Source organism: Meriones unguiculatus, chromosome 12 (genome assembly GCF_030254825.1).
Source record: "Meriones unguiculatus strain TT.TT164.6M chromosome 12, Bangor_MerUng_6.1, whole genome shotgun sequence".
Classification (NCBI taxonomy): Eukaryota; Metazoa; Chordata; class Mammalia; order Rodentia; family Muridae; genus Meriones; species Meriones unguiculatus.
Genome location: NC_083360.1, coordinates 71,244,783 through 71,267,073, shown reverse-complemented (window position 1 = coordinate 71,267,073; position 22,291 = coordinate 71,244,783). Strand labels below are relative to the sequence as shown.

Sequence of the window (22,291 nt, the reverse complement as noted above, 5' to 3'; positions counted from 1 at the left end):
GTGTTTATAAAAATGGCTGCAGAATTATCTCTCAAAGTCATGAATTTTAAATTTTTTTCTACATTACAAATTATAGAAAAGTTATCAGTGATTACTATTTATAAGTGATCATTCCTGAAGTTAATATAACATGGCTTATGAAAAGAAAATGAAACCAAAACTTTTCAAATATTCTTGGCATATCTTACCTCCTAGAGTTAAATATGGGTTAAACTCTAAGGTCTTATGAGACCACTTCAACAATCATTTCTCTTGATTCTCTACTCTAGGAGACAGAGTAGAGATGGCATTGAGACAGAGAGCTTAAGAAACCTTCTCTAGGTATCTCCCTACACAGAACTCTGCTTGTATGAGCTCAAGGCTTTTTTCTCTGTGTTCTACATTCAGAACTCAGGTAACTGCTTCCCAGCCAGCAGTTCTCTCTTTCTCTCTCTCTGGAATGAAGAATAAAAGTCAGAAAACTACTAAAGATCCTTAGGAAAATGAGATTCCCTAAATTTTTGGAAGGAAAAGGAGGGAAAGGTGTACTCAGAATATCCAGGACAAAGATCTCATTCCTGGATTTTTGAAGAGAAAGGAACTAAGTGAACCAGTTACCAAGACAACCACTGTTGGGGAGAAGGGTTGGGACAGGGAAATGGGTGACCTATGGGTACTTTTGTTTTTGCCTCTGTCCCTGGTAGCTCTCCATGGGGTCAAAGGCTGTTTGGAATGTGACCCCAAATTCACAGAGGATGTTATGTTCTTGTTGGAAAACCTTGTACCTACAGACATTCCTGAAAGAGATCAAATGCTTCAAAGGCAGCATAAGGAGATAGCCCACTTAAGCTCCAAGGTCTCCCACAAGGATAAGAATCTTCGGTTGTTGGGTGAGGAAAGGATGAGTCCTGAGAGACTGGGAGGTTAAAGAGGGAAGAGAGGCACAGAGGACGACACGTGGATCCACTCCACATCACTCAGAGATATGATGATTCCCTGCCCCACACTATTTTTTCTTTCTTATATAGCTGTTCGAAATGTTCTTAAATTGAGAATATGGATGAAGAATGAATTTTATAGACTGGGAAACGAAACATGGAAAGGTAAGGCATTGTTTCACTGTCAAAACTTTTGTGATACAAACAGGTAAACATGTTTGAGGAAATGACATGGGAAACAAAGCAAAATAGCTGAAATTAAATTGTGAAATAATCACCATAATTTTTAGTATCACTTCCATTCCTTATTTTTTTAGGGGTCTTTATCTTCCAAGGCAAGCTCCTTGAGGTCCGCCGAAACTTGGAATACAAACTGAAAGAACTGCTAAAGATCTTCTCTGAAGTTGGTAATGAGACACTTCTAACTTACAACACTGAAATTATGTCAGAGAACAGAAACTAAGGGGTGAGAAGAAGAATGAGGGTTCTGGTCAAAGGGGACAAGGTGCAGTGAGAAATGAGTAGACATCTTGGATCAAACGGGTATATAAGTGACACAAGTGAAGTTGGCTTTAAACTCATTAGATTTTTCTGCTTCTCTTGCAGCTTGTTCAGAAGACTGCAGTGAGTACAGTACATGTGACACTTTGAGGTTTCAGCCCATATTTTCCCATCTCCTTTCTCTGCCTGTGTTTTCTCCCAGAATATACACTTTAAGCCCAATTTCTAGAGCTGTAGGGGAAATATCAATCAATAAATTATATGATGCCAAACCAGAGCATATAAGATTTTACACACCCCAGATTTTGAAGAGGTGCCCAAGCGCCTCCTCAACACACTGCTCCAACATGAGCTATGACAACATTTCTCCACTTCATCCACAGCCAAATATTTATAACTTTGAAATTTTAAGATCTTTATTACTAGAAGAAGGATTCTAAGAACTGTAACTTAAGAGCCCTAGGAATGCCTGGGATCTAATCTTTATTTATGAGGTTAGGAGCACCCTCGCCATATCCCTTTTATGATTCTATTTTTCTTTATCAGTTATAACTGAAGGTCCTGTCCTTGACTGTTGGACCTGTCTTCGCATGACCACCCGGTGTTTCAGTGGAGACTACTGTAAAGGTGACATATGGCACTTTTAGGGGATAAGGATCAATGAACAAGATGACACATTGATTTTCTGAGTACTTTTAAAGCTTACAGTAATGTTTTAAAAAAGTTAAACTGTTAAGTAAAAGATATATCAACATGAATAACTTAAGACAAAGCCAGTGGGGTGGGTAAGAAATGAATAGGGATGGATTCTGGACTCCACTGTAAAAATTATTAGGATTATGGGCAGCAAGTGGAAAATTTCTGGAGGGGTCTAATACATGGAATCCAGGAATAGTGATGAACCAGCCAATGGTCAACTCATTTGAATTGTGTCTATTTTATATAAAGAGTCCCAGTTACTAATCCTCTTCTTCCAAACTCATTTTCTCTATTTCTTTTTCTTTCCAGATGAGAATCCAAGAAGGGCTGAAAATCGAGAGATTGCTCTATATCTGATACTGTTGGCAGAAGCTGTGATATTGGCAAGTGCTGTGTTACTGTGAGTTTTCCACACTCCCAGCATTTCTTTGCAAAAGAGATTGTCCCAACATCCTCCTCCCTGATGGAGAAGGGGAAAGAAATAGAAGCCGATTGTGAATAATAGATGAAACACAGAGTAATCCAGGAATAAAGGAAAATAATTATATGATTATTCTTAAAATACTGCTTCTTACAGTGAAGAACTGACTTCCCTCTTTACTCTAGATTCTATTTTTGCGTCTCACATTGGAAGAAAATGAAGCTAATACGAAGGACATTGAAGACATATTTGGAGAAGAAACTTGAAGAATTAGTGGGGATGACAGATACGGATGATGAGAAACAAGATTGGGAGACACAGAAATCAAATTCACGCTCTCTGACAGGGGATCTTTCATATGTTGAGTCAAAGATGCAAACTGGGACTTGAGTTTCTGCGTGATCATGAAATCACAGCGTCTGAAAACTGGAATAGAACTTAGGGTTTCTCCAGTGAGTATCCTTACTGACAATCCCAGAGACAATGGATGAAATGAGAGGAACAAATGATTTACCCTGAGTTATACAGAACATAAACTGCTATGCTGTGACACACAAGGAACAACAGGCCGTGTGATAATAAAAATGCGTTGTTAGTCACGTTCCTGAATGGCAGTAACTAGGGCAACTTCCGTGTTTATAAACCTGAATTTTATTTCTGCTTCTATTTTATTTCCATTTTCATATCTAACATCAGGGTCAATGTAGATGATTTCCTAGATAACAGATATTTAATCTTTATCATAATATCACAAGCACATACATATCTGTAAAATAAAGTCAAAAAATACTAGTCCTGAGTAGCTGAGGTTTGTCCCTATCATTTTCTTCTAAATCCATATCTCAAGGCAAAGTTGGATATTTTTCTTTTTCGTGTGTGCGTGTGTGTGTGTGGAGTACATGTGTGAATGTGTGTGTGTGCTGGGCATATATGCGTGCCTGCTCATGTGTGTACGAAAACATATGTATGAAGACATATGTCAGTGTGTGTGTGTGTGTGTGTGTGTGTGTGTGTATGTATGTATACCCCCAGGGGTGCTAGAGTCCTTCTCTTCCCAGAATTCCACTTGATTCTTTGAGGTTTCTCATTCAAACCTACCTGATCTTGCCAACATGGCTTGCCTTCCAGTCAGTTGTCCCCAAATTCTGCTTTCTCGGTTTTCTAAGGCAGAAATTAGAAATGACCTGCAACACCCACACATTATCTACTTGGATTCTGTGGATCCAAAGTCTGGTCTTCTTGCTTTATTCACCAAGTCATTTCCACAACCCATAAGTTTTTATTTCATGTTTTTTTTTTCATTGAGTATCTATATGCATATTATCTCAATTATTGTAATATCCATGTAACTATCATTATATATTATACAACATCTATCATTTTTCAGTGACTTAGGGCTCATCCACAGTATCTTACTCTGATGTATAACTTCAATTCATGGAATAAATAATTTATGTTTACGTTGTTTTACTTTTAATTGCAGAAATAAAATATATGCAAGATAAAAGAACTTAAAAATTTGTGGCGACAGTGTTTGTTTTTACTTAATAATATTTCTGAACATTTAAGGCAGACAGCATGGTATGTTATCGTATATAGAGTGAATTGTGTAACGTAGGCAACCATGTATTATTATATTGGCGTCTTCTCCCATATCATTCCTCTGCTATGCACTCTTTCACTAATCTGTCTTTTAAAATAATGTTTATTGTATTTTCATCATTCTTTTAGATTAAAAATAGTCCTTGGAGTTGAAGGGATGGTTCAATAGTTAGTAGAACTCGCTGCTCTTTCAGAAGATCACAGTTTCATTTCCAACACCTACATCTCACCTTACTTGTATCCATAATTCAAATTCCAGGGAAGCTGGGATCCTCTTCTGACCTCTGAAGGTACTAGGTTCACATGCAGTTTGCATAACATACACGCAAGTAACCCACACATAAACATAAAATAAATATATCTATGTGAGTACCACTTGCATGCCTGGTGCAACTTGAAGCCAGAAGAGGTCATTAAACTCCTGGCACCCTTATTGCAGCTGGTTCTGAGCTCCCAAGTGTGTGTTGGGAACTGAACCAAGTCCTTCTGCTAGAGTAGTCGGTGCTCTTAAGAGCCAATCCATCTCTCAAACCCCCCTTTTTTATCATTTTTAATATAGATACTGGGAAGCAGATAGGCACACTCATGTCAGTCTAGAGATTATTTTAATAATTATGCAATTGAGCCAACTTTTTTTTTACAGATATCAGGCTGGATTTCACATGTTTCACATGTTACATAACATAGCTTTCTGAGATACAGCTAATTAATGGCTGCTGCCACAGAGAAAATAAGTCTTCTATAGACACCAGTCCCTGATAGGTTCTCCAATCTTGAGAAGTCAACACTAAGAACATACAAGTATTAGTGGCACTAAACTAATGAAGCAAGATATAATATATATGTATATGTAAGTTTTACAATAATATATACTATACAATAATAACTAAAAAAGGCACCATGGGTTTGAGGATTGGGGGGCAGTGAGAAGAATTGGAAAGAAGAGAGAGAGGGAAAATGATGTAAATACAGCTCACATGAAAGTCTCAAAATAAATCTACTATTTTAAAATTAAATAAAAAAAAACAACACAAAATAAAAACAAAGCTCTCTGGACATAGTACTAATATTCAGGAAATTTTAGATGAAGATGTTCTTTTGAAATTACCAAATGTCAAATCACTTAAAGAATTTATAATATTTTCAGTATTTTGAGGCAATTAAACTTTTTTTTTCTGGGTCTTAGAGAATTTAAAGGAATAGCTGTTAAATTGAAACAAACACCTTGAAAAATAGGGAAGCAATACTTGGGAAGCCACTACAAAAAGCATTTTCAAAACATTCCCTGTCCCTCAGGCTTGTTCTGCTCTGTTATTGGTACTATCGTGCTCTTTATGATTTTTCATGTATACAATTTCTTTTTATTTTATATTTTTATTTATAATTTATTACAATTTATTCACTTTGTAGCCCCACTGCAGCCACCTTTCTCATCTTGTCCCAGTCCCATCCTTCCTCCCTCTTCTCCCCCCCCCCCCCGCACCCTTCCCCTAGTGCACTGATAGGAGAGGTCCTCCTCCCCTACTATCTAACCCTAACCTATCAGGTTTCATCAGGACTGGCTGCATTGTCTTCCTCTGTGCCCTGGCAAGGCTGCACCCCCAAGGGGGAGGTGATATATAGAGCCTGCCACGAAGTTCATGTCGGAGACAACCCCTGCTCCCTTGTTAAGAAACCCATTTGGAGACTGAGTCTATGGGCTACATCTGAGCAAAAAAATGTAAAAGAAATTATGAAGATATTAATATTCAATATTTAGCCTAAAACTAGTTTCCTGTCAGAGAAAACAGAAGATTTGATACCTGTGTTTAAAAATTGCCAAAAGTTGTTAATAAATTGATAATTTCACATTTCTCTAGGAATCCCTGAAATGCTCAGAGAGGATCTGTTCTACCTAGTAGCACAAAGTCACAACAGCATTCTGCTCAAACAATAACAAAGGGTAGAATTCCCATCAGATCAGCTAATGGTGGCACAATTCTTCCAACAACTCATTAATCACAATAAAAGAAGAATATAGAAGAAGCTAAATGTTAACGTTGTTTCAAAAGGGGTAGTCAGCAAGGTTTTTATCATTCACATACACAGTGGTTTCTTTGTTCAACTAGGTTTTAATCACACATGCGTTCAGTTCTGTCTTCATGTTTTGTTATGTGACACAAGGGTACCTCACAAAAGTAGAATAACCCAGCTTGAGAGAGAGAGAGCTTCAACAGAAACAACTAAGAAAGAAATATCAATATCATATGCAGAAAGGAAGAACACAATAGTAATAAATCTAAAATAAATTCATCAATTGTAAGCATATTGTATGAGATCATTTAAAACCTAATTATAAACTACTTATAAAAGGAAAAACAAAGTAACATGACAAATTTTCTGTGAACATGGTTGAACTGAGTAGCAAAACTTGACAGTAAGCAAACATTCTATTGTTGGTATAAGTCATAAGAGAATTTAAATCAAAAATATGACCTAGATAAAAGAAAAAAATTAATATCAATATTTATGTCAAAGAGTTTAACACAACTCATAGAATCTTCCCAATCTACAGAAAATTCATAACATTACAGATATATAAAACATCATGGATGAAGAATTTTCCTTTGATCCCTGTGCCTAAATGATAGCTTTCCCCTTTCTAATGCAGACTGAATATTTCTAAAACAAAACAAAAATTGAAAGTCTATATTTTGTGTCTTGCTGAGTTTTTTTTTTGTAAATTTATTTATTATCACAATTCATTCATTTATCACATTCACTTTGTATCTCAGCTGATTTTAATTGGCTTGTTTGTTTGTTTGTTTAAAAATATCTCAATGCATTTCCTCGATGACTAAAGATGTTGAGCATTTTATCTTTCTTTTTTCTCACATTAGCATATTCTTCCACTGTCTCCAGGGATCTTTTTATTACAATTTATTCACTTTGTATGCTGGCTACAGCTTGCTCCCTAGTCTTCTCCCAGTCCCACCCTTCCTCCCTCTTCCCCTATGTCCCTTTCCTAGTCCACCTATAGAGGAGGTCCTCCTCCCCTTCTATCTGACCCTAGCCTATCTGGTCTCATCAGGAATAGCTGCATCTTCTTCCTCTGTGGCCTGGCAAGGCTGCACCTCACAGGGAGAGATGATCAAAGAGCCTGCCACTGAGTTCATGTCAGAGAAAACCCCTGTTCCCCTTATTAGGAAACCACTTGGAAACTGAACTGCCATGGGTTACATTTGTGCAGGGGTCTAGGTCCTTTCCATGGATGGTCCTTGGTTAGATAATTTCTTTAAGGGTTTCTCTGTCATTCGATAGTCTTCAGAACTCTCTATATAGCTCTATACCCAATTTAAAAAATTGATTATTTGGTTTGTTGGTGCTTAATTTCTTAAGTTCTTTATATAGTCTGTATATTAGCCTCCTATCAGATGTGGGGTTGGTGAAGTTCTTTCCCTGTGGTTTTGTTCTGTTCGCAGTCTCCTTTCTTTTACAGAAACTGTTCAGTTTCATGAGATCCCATTTATTGATTGTTGATCTTAGAGCCTGTGCTGTTGGTATTCTGTCAAGGAAATTGTCTCCTGTGCCAGTGAGGCCAAGGCTCTTCCCCACTTTTTCTTCTAACAGATTTAGTGTATCTGCCTTTATGTTGAGGTCTTGCATCCACTTGTACTTTAGTTTTGTGTAGAGTGCTAAATATGAAAATATTTTCATTTTTCTGCATGTGAGATTCCACCATAGACCCATCAGAATGGCTAAAATAAAAAACTCAGGTGAAAACACATGCTGGAATTGTCCACCATTGTTGGTGGAAATGTAAACTTGAACAACCACTTTGAAAATCAATCTGGGGTTTTCTCAGAAAATTAGGACTATTGCTACCTTGAGATCCAGCTATACCATTCCTGGGCATATATCTGAAAAATGCTCAACCAATACTACAAGGACATTTGCTCAACTATGTTTATAGCAGCATTATTAGTAATAGCAGAAGCTGGAAACAACCCAGATGTCCTTCACCTGAAAAATAGATGTGCTACATATACACAATGAAATATTACTCAGCACTTAAAAAAAATCATGAAATTTGCAGGAAAATGGATGGAACTGGAAGAAATCATCCTGAATGAATTAATCCAGAAGTAGAAAGACACACATGGTATACACTCACTTATAAGTGGATATTAGGTATATAATATAGAATAAACACACTAAATCTATAGTCCTAAGGAAGCTAAACAACAAGGAGGACCCTAGGGAAGAGGCTTAATCCTCATTCAGAATTGTAAACAGGATAGACATGGAAAGTGGAAGAAGACGGGATAGGACAGGAGCCGACCATAGAGGGCCTCTGAAAGACTCTACCCAGAAGACTAGTAAAGCAACTGCTAACACTTATGGGCAAATTTTGGGTAGAGTGAAATAAATGTTATGGAAGAAAAGGAGATAGCAAGACCAGGAGTGGACAGAAGCTCCACAAGGAGACTAACAAAGCCAAAAATTATGAGCCCCAAGGAGCTGCAGAGACTGATAAATTAACAAAGGACCATGCATGGAGAGGATCTGGACCCCTGCTCAGATATAGTCCATGGGCATCTCAGTATGCATGAGGTCCCTTTCCTGTTTTTTTTTTTTTTTTTTTTTTTTTTGTTTTTTTTTTTTTTTTTTTTTTTTCTATCACTTACCCCTGGCAGGGTGGCCTTACTAGGTTACAGACAAAGAGTATCCAGGCAGTCCTGATGAAACCTGATAGAGCAGGGTCAGATAGTAGGGGAGGGGGACCTCTCTTATCAGTGGAGAAGAGGAGGGGTATAGGAAGGAAGTGGGAAGGGGTGGGACAAGGATGATGAGGGAGGGGGCTACAGTTGGGATACAAAGTGAATAAATGCACTAAATAACATTAATATTAATATTAATAATACTCTTTAAAAAGCAGTGTCTCAATGCTCTGGATGCCCTCTCTAGGATCTCCTAGAGTTACGTGGAATCTGTGACCAGTAGAATGTGGTACCTAGTGAGGAAACATTCTAAGCTTCTCATGTGGAAATATAAGCAGCAGGGGTTGATGAAACTGCTAGGGAACTTAGATTCTAATCCTCAGCACTTAAAAAGTCACATGTATGAAACCAGGCATGACACCATAGATCTTTAATCCCAGCACACAGAAACAGAGTCATATGGCTATCTGATATCAAAGCCAGATTAGTAAACATAGTGAGTTCCAGGCCAACTAAGACTGCATTGTAAGACTCTGTCTCAACTAAATAAATAAATAAATAAATAAGGAAACAAAAGTCATGCATGATCACACCTGTGTGTTTAATCCCAGTTCTGTGGAGGACAAAAAAGGATCTTTGGGACTTGCTGAGCTGCAGCCTATATTCAGATTCCTTGAAAGATTGTACCTCAAGGAAATAAAACAAAAATGGTAGGGCAAAACACACAGCATCACTCTCGGGCCTCTGCTTGTGTGCCAGCATGTACACATACGTACACACGTACACATACACCACACTTAACACACACATATGTACTTACATACTCACACACTTCACAGCACACACAGACATCACACACACACACACCATGCACACCAAACACACAATGAAAAGAGAAAAATAATTCCTTTAAGACTGGTTTTCCCATCTTCTCTCCTAATGATGGGTTATTGCTTTATAGGGATATCTTAGAATAGTGGGGTGATTGTTGTTTGGAGCATGTAATTTGAATGTCCTGTCATTTAAAAAGAAACGTTTATTTTAATAATCTTTTGAAACATTATAGCTGGCACTAACATGTATCATACAGGTTAAAAAGAAAGTTGCAACATATTCTGCAGCATTAGTATGAAGAACAATCATTCAGGCAATGGGCAATGCAGTTAACCACAGAGAATTTTAAAATGCCATGGAAACTCAAACTCTTATTTTTAACTAATTTATGGATAAAGATAAAATTACAAGTCAAATTATTAGGTGTTTAAAACTAAGCAAGTGGAAACATCACCTCATCTCTTCTGAAGAACAGCTAAAACACTGATGCACTGTGCATAGAATGCACTGAAGACTGTAACATTCTAACATTCATATATCAGAACAAGAACGCTCAAATTTATTTACCAGGATGTTGAAGTTAAAGCAAGCAGAAATAGGAAAAATTAAATGTAACACACAAAGAGAGAAAATAAGATTTTACATCAGAGACCATAAAGCAGTAAATACAGATAATTAAAACCAACTGCTAATAAAATTTCTGCATCCAATTTCTTTTAAAGAAAATAGTTTTTAAGAGACAGGAAATGAAAAGGCACAAAACTGGACATGTTTTTGTTTTTACCCTAAGAAAACTAAGTTGGAGCGGGCAAAAATGGCTCAGCAGGTCAAGACACTTGATGCCTAGGCTGACTACGTGAACTTGATTTCCCAGATATAACACAGTGGAAGGAGAAAACTGACTCTTTCAAGATGTCATCTGACTTCAAGTTGCACTCCGTAACACATGTGGATAATCATACATGGACATACACACACATATCCATGAGCCCGTATCCACTCATACACACACACTACACATTATATTATTTTATATAAAATGAATTATCTTAAATAATTAAAATATTTGAAAATTTGTTTAAAAGAGGTATTTTTAATGAAAGAACACATTTCCAGTAGTGGCATAGGAAAATAAATGAAAAACATGACAAAAATATTTAAAGAACTCTTGACTGCTATAAATACTTTTTAAAATACATGCTTTAGAAAAGTCCTACAATACAACACAATGACTTTGATTTTATTTAAAGGATAAAAGATACTTTCTTCCACAATTGTCTTAATTTGTCATTTGTATACTTAACTACAAAATATAGAAGTGCAAAACAATTTAATTGAAAGAGTACAGGCATAGTTTCAAAACAGCAAGTGTAGAATTTTGACTGGCAATATGACAAAAGCAACATGCATTCAGTGTTTAGACTTTTGAATTAAATTTTTATTTTTTATATTAATTATGGTTTATTTACTTTGTATCCTAGCTATATCCCCCTTCCTCATTCCCTCTCAATCCCACCCTCCCTCCCTTATCTCCTCCCTGCCCCTCTCTAAGCCCACCCTCCCCTTCCACCTGACCCTAGCTTATCGGGTCTCTTCAGGACTGGCTGCAATGTTCTCCTGCAATGTGGCCTAGCAAGGCTGCTCCTCCCTCGGGGTGGCAGGGAGGTCAAAGAGCCAGCCACTGAGTTCATGTCAGAGACAGCTACTATTCCCCTTACTAGGAAACCCACTTGGAGACTGAGGATCCATTGGCTACATCTGTGCAGGGGTTCTAGGTTATCTCCATGCATGGTCCTTATTTGGAGTATCAGTCTCATAAAACACCCCTGTGTCCAGATATATTTGATCCTTGTGGAGCTCCTGTCTTCTCCAGGTCTTACTAACTCTGCCTTCTTTCATATGATTCCCTGCACTCTGCCCAAGGTTTGGTTATGAGTCTCAGCATCTGCTTTGATATACTGCTAGGTAGAGTCTTTCAGAGGCCCTCTGTGGTAGGCTCCTGTCCTGTTACTTGTTTTCTCCTACTTCCAATGCTCATCCCATTTGTCTTTCTAAGTGAGGATTGATCATCTTACCCAGGGTCCTCCTACTTGTTTAGCTGGAACAATGGGTACAGAAATTGTGGTATATTTACACAGTTGAATACTACTCGCAATTAAAAACAAGGAAATCATGAAATTTGCAGGCAAATGGTGGGATCTTGAAAAGATCATCCTGAGTGAGGTATCCTAGAAACAGAAAGATACACGTGGTATATACTCACTTATAAGTGGATACTAGACCTATAAGGTAGGGTAAACATACTAAAATCTGTGTTTTGACTATTTATATGGGATCCAAGAAGATCTAAACTAGTTAAAATACATCAAAGGCGTCAGAATAAAATTAATAACAAAGATAAAAAAAGATCTTAGATCACCAAGGAAGGGTAGAGGAATTGTGAAAGCTAATAACATAGAACGAAAGGTCTCCCTCTTTAGTAAGGCAGAACTCTTTTTTTTTTTTTTTTGTCATCCAAACTCAGTTTTAATGTGAGGCTTGCAAAAAGACTAATTAACCTTCTTTTACATATTTAGATTATAAGAACATTGACCTTCAATACTTCAAAGTCTATATATTCAAGTTTGGTTGTCATTCTGATCAGAATAATAACTTGATGTCAGTTTTAAATATTTCGACTAACTCCGAGACTTTTTTTTTTTTTCAATGCAGTTTATTCAGGAACCTTGAACAATCCTCGGACCCCAGGGAAAGCCAGCCCACAGCTTAAATAGCCTCTGGGTAGCCAACCCAGGCATGCCACGTGGGCAATGCAGATAGGTCCACCTACATGGAAGCAAGCCAGATCCTCAGCCTTAGCCAAATGTGGAATTGTACGTGACAGAGAGCACTCACCATCGGGAAGGTGGAAGGCGGAAACCAGCTCCATCTTTAAGGCGTGGCATTACGCTTTCGACCCAGAGAAGGGCATGTCTGATTGCATGCGGGTTGATGCCCCAGGTCCCGCCTCTGAGAAAAAGGTATCGGACGGGTCTGATGCTCTTTGGGTGGATGACACCTAAATGAACATCGGTACAAAGTCCCAATTTATTTCTAATATCAGAGATCAGACCTCTACTCTTGCCTGATGCGTCTAAAACAAAAAGGGGGAACTGTAGAGAGCTGCGTAAGGCAGAACTCTTAAATGGGCCGGAAAGGGGCATCCAGCAGAAGAATATGTTATTAACGTACATATAAGAACAATCTTAAAGTGCCCAGAAATGTAGCCTGCCCTGTGTAAATGCACTCCTTTGAAAGATGTTATTTAATCTCATACTCTTAATTTGTATATTACTTTTAATGTGTTTAATGTATTTTATGTGAAATGGAATTATAGCACTTTACAACTCCCTTTATTCCTAACAACTGCCCCCAGCTGGTCTGCCTAGATCCTTCTCATAACCCCCCACTCTCAAGTTGATAAGTGTATGTAAATATAACAATAAAGGTAAAGATATGAACAATATAGATATAAACAATGAAGATAAAGAGCCTATAATTTCTTTGAAAATTTAGTATTTGAGTACTGTCTTTACAACATACACCCCTCATCCTTCCAAATCCTTCTACATCCCCTTACTTCCCAAATTCATTCCCTCTTATTTTTGTTACTATATTGTTACTATTATCATATATAAATTTCTAAATTCTGCCTGCTAGTTCATTTAGTATTGCTCATGTGTATATAAGCGTTTAGGGCAGACTTCTGAGATTGGGTAAACTGTCAAGGTGCTCACCCTTAGAGAAGACTGATTATCTCTCTGTGTAACCATTAATTGTTTGTTGCTCTTTATCTATACATGGGACGTTGTGTGATATCCTCACCCACATTTCCAGGCCAATTGGCGCTGCCATTTTTCAGGTCTGGTTTAGACAACCACATTTTCGAGAGTTCATTGGTGTAGCTTCCCTTTCATATAAAGATAACACCATCACACAGTAGATGTTCTAGTCCTCTAGTTCTTACAATGGATCTCTGTCTACTTTTATGCTCTGTTCCCTGAGACTTGTGTATGGGGCTTGTGTTTTATTGATTGGAGCAAGTTACACAATAGTTAACTGTTCTCTGCATGTTGATAAGTTATGACTTTCTGTAAGGATCTCTAACAGCTGGAAAAAATAAGCTTTGTTGTTGAGGAGTGAGAGCAAATTTTATCTATAGATATAAGCGTGTGTTTATTTTAGAATGAAATCTGGAATTACAGTGATTTGGGAACAACAGTAGTAATGGTTTTCATTTGCAGCTCATGGCCTCTTCAACCGTAGGTACTAGGTATGAATATTCGGCATGAATTCCTTCTTATTAAGTAGTCAGTAATCCCAATTAGACAGCTGTTGTTTACCCCTGGGTTACAATTGCTGCTATTAAGCCTCTTGTAATATCTTGCAATTCTGGATTATTTTGTGGTTCATAGGCATTAGAGCTGGATAGGAGAGTTAGTTGCTTTTCTCCCTTAGATACTTAAAAGCCTCATCCCTGAAAACTAGCTCTCATAGTGCCAGTATGATATTTTGTTCATTTTAGATGTCTACTTTGGGTTCATTTCCCACTGAGCCATGACAATGATTTTTATAAATTTAGATTTCTTATTTCTTTGAAATTTTTTACAATGTGATCATGATCACCCATCCACTAGTCCCAAATCCACCAACACTTATTGACATGTCAAAATTCGTGCTCCTTTTTTTTTTTTTTTTTTTTTCTTTTACAAACCCATCAACTCCTATTGGTGGTGGTCATATGTTCTTAGATGTGTGGCCTTCCACTGGAGCATGGTCAACTTACCAGTGGATACAGTCTTAGAGAACATTACCTCTCCTTCTCCCAGTGGTCACCAATTCCCAGAAGCTCCTCGTCAAGGGGTAGGACTTCAGGTGTCACTCCACTTTCCATGCTTGGAAACAAAACAACTTCTCTGTTTTATTATAATTTCCTTGTTGTTCGCCGTCTGTGTCTCTTACAGTCTTTTTACTCCTTCTTCTTCTGAAATCATACTGGAGCTTAGAGGAGAGGTGGGGTATAAATGTCTTACAGGGTTGAAGATTCCACATTATTGTCTTGGTACCTTCCCTAGCTGTGAGCCCCTGCATCCTGCATCAATCATCAGCCAATAGAAGCTTCTCTGATAAGTGCTGAGTGATACTTTGATCTAAAGACTTGACAATAAATCATTAGAAGTCATTTGTAGTGTGTCCATTTGGCAAAATAATAGTTGTAGGTTTTCCCCTTCAGCCTACGACCTGACTAGCCACAGGTTTTGACCCAGCAATGTTGCCACATATGGTATTTGCCTTATGGAGGACATAAAACTAATCAAGAAGTGGCTGGTATGTCACTATTGTACCACTAAACATGCCCTGTCAAGTCAATCATTGCTATACCTCACAACGTTCAAGGCCTAGCAATATGAACGGTCATTTATCTCTTTCTGTAGCATTAATAGCAACTTCCAATACTATGAAAGTCATGACACTTCCTGTTTCACAGCACCTGGATTCCTCTATATCTTTGGTTCAAGTATTTTGTATTTTATGCAGCAAGGCCTCATTGTCACGTTGTGGAGGGTAACTAAAAACATTAAATTTTTTATTTCTGTAATAGAACCATGATCAAAAAGTAATTAAGGATAAAAAGAGTTTATGTCCCTTATATTTCCACATCAACAGTTCATCATAGAAGGGAGTTAAGGCAGGAATATAGAAAACAAATCAGAAATCATGAAAGAGTATTTCTCACTTGGGTTTTCCCTCTCCTTATTCAACCTGCTTTCTTATATCATTCAGGACCAGTTTTACAGGAGCTGATCACCCATAGATCCGCAGATCATCTAAATGTGGTCTGAGAGCTCCCACATCATTTATGAAAAAAATGCCTAGCAAACTTGCCTATAGGTCATGTTTTTCCTGATAGACAGTTTTTACCCAAACCATTCTAGCTTGTTCACATTAAAAAAATAAATAATTACGCATCACAATGAGGAATTTTCTCCAAGTCAGGAAATAGGAAGCTCATTTCAGGGACCTCATTATTCAATAATTCCAAAAGAAGTAACAAATTCCCAGCACTGGGCTTTTTACCCGTTAGGCTATGGTGTCTAGTATGGGCACTATCACTCTATTCTCTCTCTCTCTCTCTCTCTCTCTCTCTCTCTCTCTCTCTGTCTCTCTCTCTTTCGCTCTCTCCATGCACACACAGACACACACACACACACACACACACACACGGAAGTTTCTACAATAGAGGGTTTCCATATGAATATTTCAAAAGTGTTTGCTGTTATTTATCCCTAATTGTTTTCCCTCCTCTGATCTGTCCTCCAGTTGTAGATTGAATTTATTTCTTCCTGAGCCATTATACTCTTTAATTATACTTTCTATTTCCTGTCTCTTGAAATACAATTTATTCTGGTCCCTTAGTAATTTCTTGAACCTTATGGGTATTCAAAATGAAACATGCATATCTGAAGATCCAAAGCTCACATCCTTAAATGAGAGAAAACATGTGAAATCTGTCTTTCTGGGTCTGGTTTAACTCACTCAGAATGATATTTTCCAGCTCCATCCATTTATCTAGGAATTTTGTAATGAGAGTTTTTTCTGTCTGTTTCATTTTCTATAATTGATATTTACCATAAATCCAGATGATAAGCTTTGACATGGGAGGATAAGGACATTGCTGTTTGTGTTTATAATAAATATAATAAAATAAGATATCTAATTAGAATATTTATCTACTAGGAAAGGTCTTGCAATACTTCTGTTTTTCAAATGTAAAGATGATAAAATTTTAATTATTTACAGTTCTAATTTAAGCCTGATATAATGATCATAGCAAAACAATGATGTGTAAAAATATTCTTCCAATAAGCTAATGTTTAACCAAAGTCTCATTTATCACAATAAACAAACAACACAAATCATTTCATTTCTGGAGTGATTATAATTTGAGAGTTGTTTACCTGGTGTCAGATCATCAGGAAGCTAGCTTATCATCATTACTCTGGAACACACTAATACCTATGAAAGCTACTACTTTATAGTCTTGTGTTTCATCATTGATAATGAAACTCTTGAGACACCATTATATTGGGGACACCTTTTAAATAATAATTATGCAGTGTCATTTTCTTCTTTTTTATAAGACTGAGGGGAGTGGCAAGTTTTTAAGTTTTACTCGTCAAAAGCTCGTGAAAAGAATTTATTTATCTAGAGATCTTGGATGACCAAGCTATTTAAGGTACTCAAACATAACTATTGTTACATGCATATATGTATATATGCATATATATATATATATATCCATCTTGCTCAGTCTGTATGATGTTACTTGTTAGTATCTTGTCAGGGTAATTTGATATTGGGTAAGCAACTGTTGTGTTCTTCTCTAAGGCAGAAGAACGCTCCCTCTCAGCATTCCTTGGTTGCTTGAATTTGAAAGAGAGAAAGTATGGGTGGATATATGAGAAAGCTTAGTGGAAGGAAAATGAATTGTATGAATAAACTATAACCTCTCTTACATTAACAGAAGGAGACTTGCTTCTTCTCCCACTTTAGGTTAATACTTTGTCCTGTGATATCTGTGTCCTGACTTCCTCCTAAATATAATAATGGCTTTTCTCTAATTTTCTCAATCAAAGCATCCCCAAGCTGTAAAAACGTCTATCACTCCACTCCTTTATTCCAGACATTTTATAAAACATTGAGATTTTTTTTTCTTCATGCGTGCTTGGTTGCCAACTTACTAAAGCTATGTTCTTCTCACCACTCTATGGAAATTGTTTTTCAAGGTTGTAACATACTGTCAACAGTTATTTTCAAAAAATTCAATATTAAGTTTTGCCAGACTGCTGATGGTTTCCTGAGGGACCTTTCCCTCATATAATGTGCCAGGAAAATTCTGGGTTTTTTTATTTTAAATTTTTTTTATATATATTACAGTTTATTCACTTTGTATCCCAGCTGAACCCCCTCCTTCATCCCCTCTCAATCCTGCCCTCCCTCCCTATTCTTCTCTCATGGCCCTCCCCCAGTCCACTGATAGGGGAGGTCCTCCTTTCCATCTGACCCTAGTCATCAGGTCTCATCAGGACTGGCTGCATTGTCTTCCTCTATGGCCAGGTAAAGCTGTACACCCCATCTCGGGGGAGGGGGTGATCAAAGAGCTAGCCACTGAGTTCATGTCAAAGACAGTTTACTAGGGAACCCACTCAGAGACTGAGCTGCCACGGGCTACATCTGTGCAGGGGTTCTAGGTTTTCTCCATGCATGATCCTTGATAGGATTATCAGTCTCAGAAAAGACCCCTGGGCCCAGATATTTTGGTCTATACCTCTGGACACCTGATTTTTGACAAGATGCCAAAATCGTACAACAGAAAAAAGATAGCATCTTCAAGAAATGATTCTCATCTAACATTGTTTTCATGTTTTAAAGCACATTTTGGTTACTTTTTACTGTTCTTTTTCTGCTCATCTTTTTAGTATGGGGTACTAAACAACTTTCATTTGATCCATGAGCGGGTGAAAACCTCTAGTGTGATTACTGGGTTAATCACTTCTGAAACACCCGTTAAAGGAAGATTTATCACGTTGATTATTTGTGGCTGTTTGTACATGCGTGTGCGCAGACACGTGGGTGTAAAGGTGCTGTAGTAGACATAGGGAGACCAGAAGGAAACATGTAAGAGTAGGCTCTCTCTTTTCAACATATGGGTTCCTGTCGCGTGCAATCCTTCGCCGATAAGGAAGACGCGGCAACCGAAGATTTGTCCAGCAGAATCTTTATTGTAGAGCTCTTGTAGGTAGATGGAGAAGGACCTCAAGCCTTGTGAGTGCTCTGCTTAAATAGCCCGCAGGGCTACGTGCTCGTCTGTAATTGGTGCTCCGCACAATACCCAATTAGCATGTGTTCTCTGATAGGGAGAGCACTCAAATCCATATTAGCATCCTGTGGCGCATGCGCTGCTGCAAGATACAGCACTGACAAGAAGAACCAGGAAACAGGAAGCCAGCGCCATCTTGTAATGGCGAATGCGGCTCCCGACAGGTTCCTAAGGATTAACTCGGGCCATCAGGCTCATTTCTTTGTCTACTGAGTTATCTTGTGGGTCACAAACACCTTTAAGAACAGTAGATTATCTCAATATTTTTAAGCTTGGATTTCCACACCCTTCCAAGTCCTCAAACTTTGTCTCTGGTCCTACTTGTTATATCTCTCAGACAGACCGTGACAAACTCACATACTTAAGGAGTAAGCTAAATTTCTTCCTACAGACATCTTGACATCTCATAGGGCCTGTTCAAATTCAGTAGGTGTTAAGTTCCAAGAGGAGGATTATGCTGCTTGTAGTTTACGGAAGAGGTGCTTTGCTAAAAATATCCATAATGGTCTTTTCAAGAATTCCGTAGATCATTAAAAGTCATTTTGTGTAAATGATAATGTATTGTCTCAATGATTTTACATAATTTTCCTCGATAGCTCAGAATTCAAAAAGTAGAATCCCAACTTCTAAGTATTTTTCCTGGCTGGAACTGATTGTAGGGATACCATGAATTACCTGCAAGACAGAAATCTCCATGCATTCTGAACTTCTCTCCTTTAATTCATTCTAGCCATTTATTCTTCAGTTAGGATTGGGTTTTATTCTTGAGTATATTATCTACTCATTCTGGATTTGCCAGAGCGCTCCTTCTTTCTTAGCTCATAATAGTGGTCTCTCACCAATCTCTTTGAGTCCAGCTTATCCAGGAGGCAAATATGTAATTCCTTCAAAATCACCCGGTCCTGAAATACAAATTCTTATTAAACCCTTGGCTTAAGTACTCAAATTTCCTTCTTCATTCAGAAATGAGAAATGTAAACTAATTTTTACTCTTTTATACCTTAAAGTTTACCAGTATATCTGACACATAATCTCATATTTGTTCCATTTCCTTCCCATCCCTTCCTCTCTACTAGGATTTTGCTGAACATCTTACCCCAAGACATTCTTTACTGTGCTCTTCCTGCCTCAATTCTCCAACAAAGCTTTCCAGGCTTCAAAACTAGTTAACTGAATCTTTAGCAGAATACACAGGCCTGGAAATTGTAATCCTCCTGCCTCAACAATCCGTGTGGAGTAACAAGGATTACCACCAGAATCTTCATTGATGTTTTTCCATAGAATGAATTACCAAAATATTTAAGATCCTCTGTGATTCTCAAGCATCTAAACAGTCCTTTTCATAGACAGCTGCTATTACTAGTTTGCACATGACATTCCTGGATAGGAATTTAGAAAAATCAACTTTCCCAAGCCTATCTCAACAATGTTTTATTTATTTATTTATTTATTTTTATTTTTATTTTTTTATCATTAGGAAATTGATTTATTAGATCTGAAGCTGGCAAAAACATTCAGTTTAATAGCAACAGAGAAATACTCTGGGAACACATTAGAAATAAGTGCATCATGCTATTTATATAAAATTTCCATAACTATACTTCTACTTATTAATTTTTTTTCAATGCAATTTATTCAGGAACCTTGAACAATCCTCGGACCCTGGGAAAAGCCAGCCCACAGCTTTAAATAGCCTCTGGGTAGCCAACCCAGGCGTGCCACGTGGGCAATGCAGATAGGTCCACATACATGGAAGTAAGCCAGATCCCCAGCCTTAGCCAAATGTGGAATTGTTCGTGACAGAGAGCACTCACCATCAGGAAGGTGGAAGGCGGAAACCAGCTCCATCTTTAAGGCATAGCATTCCGCAGCTCTCTACAGTTCCCCATTTTTGTTTTAGACGCATCAGGCAAGAGTAGAGGTCTGATCTCTGATATTAGAAATAAATTGGGACTTTGTACCGATGTTCATTTAGGTGTCATCCACCCAAAGAGCACCAGACCCGTCCGATACCTTTTTCTCAGAGGCGGGACCTAGGACATCAACCCGCATGCAACCAGACATGCTCTTCTCTGGGTCCAAAGCGGCTGACCCTGAGTGCAGTGCTTAGCCTCGCATCCTGAGCGTAACATTTTAGCTTTTTATGGTAGCCAACCATGCTTGGGGAGACTGTCCTGCTTCAATGGCTGTAAAGACCTGAATGATCATGGCTGCATCACACTGTTGTGAGACTCTAATCTTGCATATATACCACAGGCAAACCAAGGAGACCAGCACCAGAAGGCCTGCTAACGCTCCCATGCCCGCCCATTCCTTCAGATGATTCATGGCTGCAGCAATCCATGTTGATAATCCTGTGGCTAGTCCTGCGTCCACTCTGGTAGAATTTACTGTAACAATGTTTCCTAGAATTATGTCTCTCTTTAAACATTGTTTGAAGATTTTTTTTCTAAACACTCATATTGGTGGTTCCTTACATAGTACTATAGCAATGTCAAATTTGCATTTACTTAATAATAAATCGTTATTATATGAGTAGTAATATGTAACTCTAAAATTGTCAGAAATCTGCTTCTTAATACATGTATCAATACCTACTGTGCTTAAAGTGTCTGCCACAAAGAAAAAGAAAATTAACGCATACATCCAAAAATAAAAGCATTAATTAATGCAGTGATTTAGAAGCAAATATTCTGTGGATATTACATATTATTTTATATATTTTTATTATATGATGTTATACTTAATATATTATTCATATTTTTATATGTTTTGCACTGTTTCCACTGTAAATGATAAGGTTATTAAGACTTTAAATTTCTTGCTAGTTTGAGGGCTAGCACTATAGTGGAATGAGGGCTACCTTTCCAGTGTTTATAAATGACAAACCTTATACAGTTAGTTTTGACTTAAAGTAACTACCATGTTCTTGAATCAAGCATGCAGGCAATAAGTTCAAGGACATTTGGGGAATTCCTCAGCAACTCCCCTCATCCCTCAGTGTGATAGACATTTCCACCAATGTGTCTTCCTGTCAATTGCAGCAGAAACTTAAAGAAACCTAAACTATTTAAGAGATATGTGGATAAGCATCATTTATCTAAAGGCAAAAATTATTTTTAAAAGGCTGTAGCCTTTTAAAAGGGTACTTTCTTACTCCTGCCAGTTTTTCTATTTCTAGAAATAAAAGGGGGGAAATTAAGGAAAAAAAGAAGAGAGCCTTTATGTAGCTGCCTAATGGTGTTAAAGTACAATTGGTTTTCTTAACATCAAATGATACGAAAATAGATTTAATGTTAAACTAACAGGACAGCTGCAGTGAAAAATCACACTGATGGAAGTATCTGCAGAAGTGATGGCACTTCATCCCAGGAGTCTGTCTGCTTTGGGTTCTTGACTTCGCATCTCACGTCTGGGTCTGGGAAATCTGCAGAATGATTTTACACTTGTATGCACATCTTCCTCTTAAAGAGGAAACACACACCACTCTCTCCAATCAAAGGCACTGAAAGCAGGTAGGCACATTTGTCTTGTCTCCACTTTAGACTGTGATGGGGCTGTCTGTGAGGGATTACTCTCAAAACACTTGAAGCCATTTCCTAATGAGGCTTCATCAGTCTCCTGATGAGACGGCCCTTACTGGGTTCTGCTCAAAGCACTAATAAGTACAGGCTCTCCACAATGCAGATCCATGTGC

At 37.7% G+C, this 22,291-nt stretch overlaps 1 protein-coding gene across 1 annotated transcript; it reads left to right on the top strand.

Moving 5' to 3' along the window:
• Nucleotides 1–637: 637 nt before the first annotated feature.
• Nucleotides 638–2,928, top strand: Izumo3 (IZUMO family member 3). Its single transcript, XM_021626748.2, has 7 exons — nucleotides 638–869; nucleotides 1,008–1,082; nucleotides 1,235–1,324; nucleotides 1,524–1,541; nucleotides 1,965–2,045; nucleotides 2,427–2,517; nucleotides 2,724–2,928. The coding sequence occupies exons 1-7, from the start codon at nucleotides 638–640 to the stop codon at nucleotides 2,926–2,928; spliced, it is 792 nt and encodes a 263-aa protein (XP_021482423.2).
• The last annotated feature ends 19,363 nt before the right edge of the window (nucleotides 2,929–22,291 follow it).